The following is an 11662-nucleotide window of genomic DNA, read 5'->3' on the forward strand; positions in this document are numbered from 1 at the left end:
GTTAGTGATGTGAGAGGGCCTTGAGTCTAGGTCTTGGGTCCTGACCTGCTGAGAATTTCCTGCCAGCCAGCAGATACCTCAGCTTTGTTAATGTCTGCATGTGGCACCCTGCAGGACAGATGAGGCTTGTATTAATGCATTGTTAAGACAGGTCTTGGGGAACCACAGGTAGCAGATTTCTGATCTCTAGTTTGCATTGATCTTACATTTAGACACAGACTCAGAAGAACAGACCCTCCCTTTTCCAGTGCCTTCGGAAAGATTGCCGCTCCGTAGAATGAGTCCTTTCTCCTCCACCCTTAATCTACAACCCAGCTTCCCCGGGAGATCCTACTTTGATTTCCGATCCTCACCCCACCAGCTGAGTTTGCATTCTTCTTTACAGTCTCTCAATACATCGGGTGAGCTGAGCTGTCAGACCTTTCCTCTTGATCTCTGTGCCTTGAAGGCATCTCTGAAATACCTGTTTTGTTCTTGCCATTCATGTGCGTGGTGAGGGGGATGAGCTAGTCTCTGTGTCTGTGGCCTGCTTCCAGTGTGAGGATCATTTGGATGATGGAGCTTTGTGGCGTTCTTGTTTGTGTGGCGAAAGGACCAACCATGGAGCTGTGATCCGTGTGTGATGGCATTGGAAAGTGATGAGTGAAGTTGTTTTTTTTGCACAAGCTGGTAGCACCATGGATAACTTGCTGTCATCACATGCAGTGGCATAGCACGGCACAGGCGCTGGCTGAGTGGAGGCCGCAGTAGTAGCTGAGAGGTTTGCAACCCTTCTGTATCCAGGAAACCAGCTGTGTCTGGGAGACTGGATCAGTGCATCCAGCCTGGAGTGGTCTGATTAAACATAGACTCAAGAGATCTTTATTGACAAAATCAAATAAAAAGTGAAAACATGCCCACAGCAGAATGCATCGTACAAAGCAGGCAAACCAGAGAGCAGAGAGTGAAAGTATTTTTCTGCAAAAGCCTGTATTCACTGGCCAGACAGCGGGCTCATGGCTGTTTTCCTAGCAAAGGGCAGGGACCACCACTGGCTGAATTAGAAATCCTTAACGCCTAATGCTCGATGCCCAAAGACCCAAAGCAAGTCAAAAGTTCAGCCTCTGGGGAGTTTCCCTGGTTGTGACACAGGGCTTATGGTTGATTTCAGGGAAGCTAGACTTGTGTTACTTTGCAATGAGCTACGTCTAGCAAATAGAATCTTAAAATATCTACAAATGCAGACCTATTTGATCTCTTCAGGACTATATTGTAATCATGGATACACATGATGCACATTTCACATTTCCAAAGGTTTCTTTTGGCTTTTATTTTTATTCTTTTGGCTCATCCCACATCCTGGAATGAAGAAGGCCACAGCATGACAGTGCAAAAAGGATGCAGGGACTTCAAGCTCTCTTGAAAATGATGTTTTTCTTTGTGCTTTTGCGTTTCTTATTGTTTCTCTGTGCACTACTGGCTTTCCGACATGCTTTGTTATGGAACTCTCTTCACTTGTGTCTAATGTAATGAAATATTGTTATAGTCTTTGTAATGTATATTGTCTCAAGAATAAAATGAAATGTGGGTTTGGGGATATTTGACAGGTGTATTTAACAGCATTGTTCTAGTTGTATTGTGGAATCTTGAATGTATGTGTTTAAAGTAGTGTAAAAAGATTTCAGAATGTTCGTTTCAAAAAATGACTTGCAAAAGGCATGATTCATTTAAAAATCGGTAAAGCCCTGGTCAGATTCTACAAATTTATTTCCAAAGCTGGAAATAAAATTCAATTTTAAAACTCTGAATGTTCCACACTCACTGTGCTCTAACCCAGGAGTAGGAATCGAAGTGATAGTCAGTAGAAACCAAACATAAAAACCAGGCTGAGTGAAGTTAGCTAACCCAAAGTGGGGTCATAATCTTTACATTTTGTTTTTTAATTCAGTCCTTTTCTTCAGTAAGTTGCTTTTCTAATTGTTGTAAATTCTTGTAAGTCAGTGAATTATCCTTTAGTTGTTTTAAAAAGTGGCATGTAAGGAGCTTACTAATTGGAAAAATAAAATTACATGATCCTTAGTGCTCATCAAGACTACATTTTCTAAATTAGTCCCTAACACCACTGGAAATTATAAGTCACACACCTTTGAACACTTTAAGACTAAACAGCCTTCCTCCGTCTCCACACAACTCCTCATGTAGTGGGGGTTTGCAAACCTTTGGGAAGGGGACAGTTGAAAAAAGTCCCCAGGTGACTCCACTGTCTGAGATCACTCCCACTCCCTTCCTCCCTGCTCCTCTCCCTCAGGGACAACTACCGATGTAACAAAACAATCTACAAAAAGAGCATTAAATGTGGGTATTGCTACCAGTCAGACCAGCTGTTTGTAGTGTATGTAACATTTTCAGATTTTTGTTTTTAAAACATTCAGTTCACACCATTATTACTTATCAGATGCATTAACATATGGATTACATGACACATTTAGTTATAGACATATCATTGAACTTGGGCCTAAGTCAAAAGAAAGACTTTGGGGCATATCCAGAGTTAGAAATGCACACAATAATGCTAAGAGAACACAGCTTCGATAAGAACCCACTTGAATCAATCTGTGAAATATGGTATATTAAGAACTATGTAATGTTTTGAACAACCAACAATAAAATAATAAAAAAAATCCAATAATTTCTCCATTTTGATTGGGCATATTTTTCTCATATTTTTCTCAGTCAACCTTCTTAGTATGAAAATTCAGTGGACAAGATTGAACTTGAAAGATGATGAAAATTTAAGCTCCAGAATTTAGAATCAATTGGAGAAGACTTTATTAAAGAGTAAAAAGATGTACTTTTCATTTGAAAGAGCAGAGAAGCAATTTTTACCCAGCAAAGACAATAAACACAAAAAGGGCTTTGTTTTTTCATGAATCAGGCCTCTGGTGACTCCATGCAGTCGGTGCTTTTTAAATGTGTACAAATATTTTTTATCAACCTGGCTGTTGTTTCATAGCTTTGATGTGTAGTATCTCTTTATAGGATGCAATTTTGAGACACAGTCTGCACCTTACTCTCAATTAGGCAAGTATACCTATTGTAATTGTTATCTTTGACTTATGTGACTGGTATGCTCAGATTCCTTCACAAAATAAATGGCAGCAGCTTATTTTATGTCAATAAAATTGTCTAATTGTCTTCTCACCCCTTTATGAGTTTTTCAAATTCTTAGCAAAATGGAAAAAAAATCTGTATTTTTAATGTGATATCTCAAAGCTTACTTTCCCCCCAGTTCTCTTATGCATCAGTGCAAAGCACTCTTTATGAGCATTAAATGTGGGTACTGCTACAAGTCAGACCAGCTGTTTGTAGTATTTGTAACATTTTCAGTGGATCCCTTTGTGGTATTAGTCTATCAAAAGAGACATGTTTTCTTATCAATGTCAATTTTGCTTCCTATTTCTCTCCCCCATGCCTTTCATTGGAATGACAACAGTTGACATTAAAAAGCTGTTGGCAGGTATGGAATAACCTTGTTCTATTACCAGTAGCAAAGACTGAAATGCATGTGAGGTGGCTCACAGGTTCAATAAGTCAGCAATTTCATCTCGCTGTAGTGTGTTATTTGTAGGCAGCATTTAGAATTTGGGGTACGCAATGTATACAAAGACGTCCTTCTATCTGTGCTTAATGCCCAAACTGCCTACTGCTCCAGCAGAACAGAGTACATATTAGTTTTAGGAGTAGTACATTTTCTAGTTAGGAAGGAAGAAACCTGTCCTATATTCAAGTCACAATCATCTGTGGAAATTAGTTTATGTTGCTTATAGCCTCACAGCTTCTGAGCGGGCAGGAAAACCAAGAAAATTTTCAAAACAACTAGACATTAGCACTTCTGCCTAAGGGCTATTTCCTGATTTCATTTAGTGTGTTTTATCCCTCCTCCATCCAGGACTCTAGATCTAGCCTCCCCGCCTCAGGGGTTACACAGGCACCTTAGTGCATCCCCTCTCCCTTTATGTCTCTGGTGCACTGTTCTGCCAGTCACCAGAGGAAGGGACTTGCACCTTCCAAACTCGATGCTACTTCACTCCCGGATCACCCAGTTGGGAGTGCAGTCTGCGCCAGGTAACCCCTGCTGAATCGGTCGTGTGTCCTCTATCTGCTTCTGGTGCAGAGTACCAACTCCCAGGATGTGCCCCTGTCTGCTCACTTATGGCCCCTCTGGCCCCGGACACCTCCTTCCTGCATGGCAGCATGAAAACTTGACACGATGCTCCTCACCCACCCAGGGGTGTGTTTCAGACTGTTGGATCTGCCTTAATAACCCAATTCCTTCCTGTTGTTCTCAGTGGCCTGGTTTGCTTTCGACCCTGGCTCTGCGCACTCGGACATCATCTTCTCCAATGACAACCTGACAGTGACCTGTAGTAGCTATGATGACCGGGTGGTCCTGGGGAAGACTGGCTTCTCCAAGGGAGTTCACTATTGGGAGCTAACGATAGATCGCTATGACAACCACCCAGATCCTGCCTTTGGCGTAGCTCGCATGGATGTGATGAAGGATGTGATGTTAGGAAAGGACGACAAAGCTTGGGCAATGTATGTGGACAATAACCGGAGCTGGTTCATGCACAACAACTCGCACACCAACAGGTACCCTGCAGCCCCAAACCAAGCCTTCTTCACGTTGGCTTCTGGTCACTGATGAGAACCCTGGTCCAAAGACCTGTTACATAGGTGACATTAAGAAAGGGACGGTAGTTTTCATTAAGTCACAGAAGAGATCCATTACTCTAAGTTGTGTCCATCTTGCAGGTGGACCTTTTTTGCATAATAATAATAATAGACATGTGCAGTTTTCTTAGCCCTTTATTGCTATGTTACACCCAGGACTAGGAACTAGAGTCCCTAGGGAGATCCACTGTAGAAAAACAATGCAGGATTCTAAAACCCAGGCCTATGACTTACCAGAAAAGTGCTTCCAGACAAAGTAATATTTGTTTTTCCCTATGTGGGTTTGCATAGGCTCCAAGTTAGTAAAAAAAAAAATCCATATAGGAGTATTTAATCTGAAGATTAAATGAGACATAAAAAATTGCCTAACGATGGAGGCACCAGAAAATAAAAGCCATTGTTCTTATTATTATCAATACTACTCCAAATAGAAGCAATGCATTGTACAAAATCTTCTTGATGCCAATTTGGGGAGCTTTGTTCTAAGACTTTCTTATTATTGTATGAATTCAGAGCACCCAGTTGCTAAAGAAGGAGAAGTTAGTGAGCTCCTTAAGGTTTTCCTCTATTACCAAAATATAGATAACTAGAAACCCAGAAACCCCTGAGTTTCTTTTTTCATTTGTTTGTGTTCTCTTCAAATATAGTTTATCAAAAATTTCTGAGGCGAGAAGTGTCTTTCATGAACACTGGTTCACCTTAGTCTTAAAGATTCCTCAAGATACATTTGCATTGGTGTCTCTGAAAAAAAAAATCCAGTTGCATTTAGTCAGACCAAAGGAAAACCAGGTCAGGCAGTGGTGGGATGACCAGTCTCTACCATTTTAGCTTTTTCCTATATGTGCATCCCTGGCCCTTGTATTGTAGACAGTAGCTTCCTAGGGCCTCCTGTTCCCTGGGATATTTTCAATATATCTCCATTTGGGTGTGTATCTTTCACTATCACTTGAAGTGAGCACATATACCATTTCAACTTGATATCAAATCCTACGGATGTACGCAGTTGTCTTCAGTGGTTTACCTTTAAGGGAACTCTAACACTAGATTCCTGATGCTGTTACTTCTGTACCATGATTAGCATCTTTTTTTTTTTTTTTTGAAGTGAAGGACTGAATAAAAACACAACCAACACACTATGCAGAGAAACACATTCTGAACACATGTGCCTGCATGCAAACTGCATGTCACTTGTGCTGTCTGTGTTAAACCTGTGAATAACAAGATGCAGCTTGTAAACCTGTCTTTTAATGGCTGTGTAAGTCTGTATTCTGCATGCAAGAGGAAATGAATTGTGTTTTTAAATTTCTGTGCTCTGCTGAGATGAGGATGAAGTTCAGTATTGCTAGGTTTCAAAAAGGAAGGGAAGACAAATCTGATCACCCCTGTTTAATGGCGTTTGGTGAAACCATCAATTGAAGCGAAGACAATTCTTTGTAAAAAATGACATTGATATGCAGGTTCCATAAAATCACTGCATTTCCTGTATTGTAATTACCTCACTTTGCATGGAAGAATATTCTTAGATGTTGTCATTTTTCAGAGACCCTATAACTTCTTAATTCAAATTCAGCCTGCCAAAAAATGATCATCTTTCTGGAAAGAGTTTTACTATTTAATGGGAAGCAGAAGGCCCCAAATTCAATTTCCCATGCATATGTTTTAGGTTCAACCTAACTGCGTCTTTATTTAGACTTTCATTAAGTCATTTTGTATTTAATGATGTTTAATTTCCACTATTTATGCAAAGTGTGCAACATAGCCAGAATCTGAGCTCCGGCAGCCGAAAGACTATTGTTTCCCAGACCTTAGTGTTTTATTTTCTACTGCTGCAGCTCATGGTAGAGACCCTGATGAACAAGTTCACTCTCAGCAATGCAGACCAACTCACATACTCCCATCAGGAGCTGATTCCTCCCCCAAGGGAGTGGACGTTGGTGGGAGACAAAAAGATCTTACCCCTTATACAGCACGGATATATGTACTGTACAATGATAGGTATACAGTATATCTGTGATATTTAAATTTTATGTGAAAGGAGGTGCTTACAGGAAAACTTGCTTTAAAAAGCTGGGAGGGAGGGAGGCAAAACCTATAAACAGGTGGCAACAGATTGGCTTAACCATACAAAAAGGGGAGCTTTTAGAATGATAACAAGCAAGTAAAACCCCATTTCTTTCTTTTCCCACAGAACGGAGGGAGGAATCACAAAAGGGGCCACCATTGGTGTCCTCCTCGACTTAAATAGAAAGACCTTGACATTTTTTATCAACAATGAACAGCAGGGTCCCATAGCATTTGAGAATGTGGAGGGCCTTTTCTTCCCTGCTGTCAGCCTAAACAGGAATGTGCAGGTAAGCCCCAAGCCCCTCTGGTTTCAAAGGCTGTCCCTGGGCTCAAGTCAAACCCCTAGAGCACAGAGCACAGGCATGGAGGAAAGGGGGAGAGAAGGGATCAGCACCACTAGTGGTGGAATTTCATACCAGTGTAATCCTTTCCTTATATTTTCAATTTAGTTAACAATGTGTGGGAAACTGAAATCTGTTTTGTTCTACACATGGTTTGCTCTAGTTTCATCTCTAAGTAGAAGTGAAAGCCTTTAACAACTAACACAAAACCAGATGAGATGACTTACACAGAGCTCCATGAATGCCTGAGAAGAAGTGAAGATGTATGATTGAAGTATTCCTACACTTAGCAGAAAATACAAGCACTTTCTCTGCACTCCAGCTCTGCTAGGTGCTGTAGGAATAGAAACATCGAGGCTGCCTGGAACTCAGTTACTTAAGATTTATTGTAGACATAAAACAACAGGTTCTTCTCATTCAGTCATTCAGTAAAAATATATGGAGTGCTTTTAACATTCCAGGCACTATTATACATATCTGGTATACATCAGTGGGGGAAAAGAGCAGATAATAACCTTAACCTCCTAAAGCTCTGTTCCAGTTATAGAAAACAAACAATAAACCATAAGCACAATGACATTAATTATATGGTGGTTAGAAAGTAAAAAGTGTGATGGAGAAAAGGGAATACAGAGTACTGGGACTTGGCGGGAGGGGAGCAGAGGGGTTTACAGTCTTAATGAGGATGGCCAGTGTAGGCTGGCCCTATTGCAATAACAGATGAAATGACCCTTACAGGGGTGGAGTGAGCTATGTGGAGAGTTCCATGGAGAAGAAACAGCCTTTGCAAAATCTCTATGGCATGAAGAGCCCAAATGGACAGGGAAGGGCAAAGAACCTGGTGGGTTGGGGCAGCAGGCAGCAGGAGAGGAGGATCAGAGCCATGCAGGGGTGGAGGCTGTGCACTGCCAGCCACTGTCAGGACTTGTGATCTCACGGTCCTCCTGAGCTGGGGCTCTCATTAACAACCGTGAACCTCCGTCAGCAAATAGCTCCTTAAGATAGGACTTGAGAATCCTATCTTGAGATATTTTTAAAAATCAGTGTTGTCTATCAATATGAGCAATAAAACTGATTGGAGCCCAGTGACTCCTGCCCTTCTTTTCTTTATGCAAGTAGATGGAGTTTTCTGGGAGGCTATCATCTAATCTTTCAGAGTTTATCTTCTACATAGAAAGAAAGAAAACTACAAATTTCCCTATAAGTAAATCTCAGAAGAAAAAAAAAAACACTCAACGTTTTCAAATTTTCAGCCATTTTCCTTCCAAAGAAGATCATACTACATGCTCTACAGGGGTTTCCAGGATGTTCTGAGTATCCTTAGATTAAAGACTCCTGGGTGGGGAAGCCAAGGACAAAAAGGAGGAAAAGATAGTACTGCATGAAATAGTTCTAGTCTTGCCCATGGAGGTTTGAGGCTGAACAGAAACTACGGCCATGTTTCTTCATAACTGGCAAACAATTGTCCATGCAATCCCAGAGAGGTTTATCCCCACCTGGAATAACTAGTAGGCTAGCAGTAAGGGAGGAGTCGTCTCTGCTGATCTGTCCTCTATCCATGGATTCAATGGTGCTCACTGAGGAGAAGCCAGTGGGTTTACTACCTGCAAATCAGTATCTTTTATCATAAGGTATACAGTCTCTCAGAATAAACGAAGAAGGTGGCTGAGAACCAGATTATTAAATATCGTCAGAATTTGAGAGCCCCCCAAGATAGCCAGGCTGTTGCCACAGCTAGAATTCTGCTAGAATCCTCCTAACTGTCTACTGGAATCGACTGGAGAGAAACAGATAGACCCCTTTTTAAATTAATAGCACACCCACTGTGCACTGTGTTGGGGGGGAAGGGGTTAACCGCAGTGTATTGCAGAACTCACAGTCTCGTTCCCACCAGGTCACACTTCACACTGGGCTCCCGGTCCCTGACTTCTACTCCAGCAGAGCATCCATAGCCTAAGGATGTGCTGTGGAGGCACCAGCTGCCTGTTTCCTCTGCCTGAGAGAGAGAGAGAGAGAGCAAGTCAGCAAGGAGCTCCGCCAGCCGCGGCCAAGTTCAGAGTTGGCAGAAGAGGGAGAAGGAGGAAAGAACAGCTGGTCCTCTAGAGCTCTGCCCCTTTCCCTCCAGCCTCTCCACCCTCGCCATGCCTGTGTGCGCTTCCACGTCTAGCAATCTAACCAACAAAGGACCTAGACAGCCCACCCTCACTTCCTTTCTGCTCCCAGGTTTTGCTTTTATTTAACTTAGTATTTTTATATAGGTGAGTTCACTCCATTTCTTTTCTGAACATGATATTGGTGACTTACAGAACTGGTACTGCCGAGAAAAAAATTCTCCTAATCACCTTTTTCTTAAGCTTTCAGTCAAACAATGAGGTTGTAGAAGGAGGTAGAGAAGAATGAGCTGAATTTAGAACTTTGAAGTTTACCTCCTAGAATGTTCTTGCCCTCATACCTCTCATGCAGTGCTAGGTCTGCATAGCTAACCTTTGAGAGGTGGGCAGAGTGAGTCTATCATGGAGAAGTTTTACTACCCATTGAAGCACAAAAATATCAACTACACAGGTTCACACCAGGGTAGGATCATTAGGATAGCCCAATCAGTAGGACAGGCCAGCAACCCTGGCCACTATACGAACCTGGAAAGTCTCTAGACAGAGGCAGACCAGGGGATTTCATGATTTGATTCATTTATTTAATGCAAGTTTTTAATTGAGAAACTACTATGGACCAGGCACTGTTCCAGACACTAGAACCCTATGTTCTAGACACTGTGGAAACATGGGATGAACAGACAGGCATAGCCTCTGCCCCGTTGGAGCTTATATTCTAGTTGGAGAACAAAGCAAAAATTAAATAATTACAAATTGTTTTAAGTACCAGAAAGGAAGTAGACAAAGGTCAAAGAGCCTTATCAGGAAGGTCTTTCAGGCTCCCTAGATGATGCTAAAAACCCACACATTCTGGCCATCACACCAGAAATGTACCAACTCAATGCCTTTTCAACTGCCCTCTTTTAATTATGTCCTGCTGCTACTCATCACAGAGCCCTTCTTTGGTAGAAATGACGTCGTCATTCTTAGATACCAAGCCTTAAAAGCGGTTAAGAAATAAATGGTGAGCAGAGGGCAGAAGGCCCATGCTCGGTAATGGGGGATCTTAAGTTGCGGTCCACAGCATTCACACTCTCAGGATAAACATCTACCTGTGTGCTACCTGTGCCTATTACAAACGAAAACTCCACCCACTCTGCTGCCATCCACAGCCCGACTTTCTGGGGTAGTTCAAATAATGTTTGGATAAGATTTTTGCTACTAGTTGTTACTAGGACTGACGGCAGAATAATAAGGCTTATTACTTCTATAGAGGGAGACACTTACCCTTCAGATTCTTTAGTTTGACATGAAGTTGTAGAAAATGTAGGACCTGGAGGAAAAAGGTCTAGTTGGTTGTCTAAATATTTTCCAGCGAGCCAAGAATATCACCATGAAAAAATAAAAAAACAGGAATAACAAACAGAAGGGGAAAAGGTAAGAAGGGAAAGCTAATAAAGTCTTGGCAAAAGGTAATATATGTAAATAGCTACTTTACTATTATTTACTTTTGTGCTTCTTTTACTTAGATTATTTCTATCAGTTATAATGTTTTTCTAATTGGAAGCTAATTTATTGAACGGGTGCTATCCTATCTATCGGTCTTGGTTTTCCATGGCTACACAAACACTGTTGCAGGACAACACTGGTTTGATATTTGATTTGTGCTCCAATGAGACTCGATGGCTGGGCCGCTGTAGACTCATAGTTGTTCTCATTCTTTATTAAATTCATCCTGCTAATTAGATTTCTAGTGGCTCATAACACGTAGTTTACACTGAATTGCAATGATAGATGCATATGGCTACTGTACTAGAAAAAAATCATTTCCTGTGCCAATAAATGATTTTTATGAAAGCACAAAATGTCTCTGTAGAATTTCTTAGTTTTTATTTATTTGGGTTATAATTCACCTTTGTTGGGACAATATTTCTTCAGTAAAGTGTAACTGGAAAATCCAAAGCTCTTGAAAGCACATGCTCTCCACTGTCTTCCCTCATGAGCCTGCATCACCCCCAGGCTCACTCATTCCTGAACCTTAGTTGGATGTGACAGGTCCACAGTTCAGCTGTGTTGGGGGTCTGCCTCCCAGCACTGGGGACCTATTTTAACAAACGTGCTTCTAAAAGAGCCACAGGCTTGTGCTGCAAAACATCAAGTTACTAACTTGGTCAAATCTGATTCCTGGAGCATTTTCTAGAAGAGCTAATTGTTTTTAAATGATGGTGCAATTGTTTTTAAATAATAACTTTTCAATCTATCTTACATTGTTAGTCTCCCTCTTTGATAAACTGTTTCTTATTAAAAGAAAACATGACTTAAAAGTACATCATCTGGGGCTGGGGATGTGGCTCAAGTGGTAGTGCGCTCGCCTGGCATGCGTGTGGTCCGGGTTCAATCCTCAGCACCACATACAAACAAAGATGTTGTGTCCGCTGAAAACTAAAAAATAAA

The 11662-nt window shown here is 41.4% G+C and overlaps 1 protein-coding gene across 3 annotated transcripts in view; it reads left to right on the forward strand.

Moving 5' to 3' along the window:
- TRIM9 (tripartite motif containing 9) overlaps positions 1 to 10996 on the forward strand; it is a 101945-nt gene extending 90949 nt beyond the window's left edge. For 2 of the 3 annotated variants that reach the window (XM_081292327.1, XM_081292328.1), the window contains exons 8-10: positions 4329 to 4632; positions 6902 to 7064; positions 9013 to 10996. In XM_081292327.1, the coding sequence (XP_081148453.1) occupies positions 4329 to 4632; positions 6902 to 7064; positions 9013 to 9075 (530 nt within the window). In that variant the 3' untranslated portion in view covers positions 9076 to 10996. The remainder of the gene's footprint in view (positions 1 to 4328; positions 4633 to 6901; positions 7065 to 9012) is intronic. The other variant, XM_081292329.1, reaches the window with a different exon arrangement.
- The last annotated feature ends 666 nt before the right edge of the window (positions 10997 to 11662 follow it).

Source organism: Spermophilus citellus (assembly GCF_964194105.1).
Source record: "Spermophilus citellus genome assembly, chromosome: 4".
Lineage (NCBI taxonomy): Eukaryota > Metazoa > Chordata > Mammalia > Rodentia > Sciuridae > Spermophilus > Spermophilus citellus.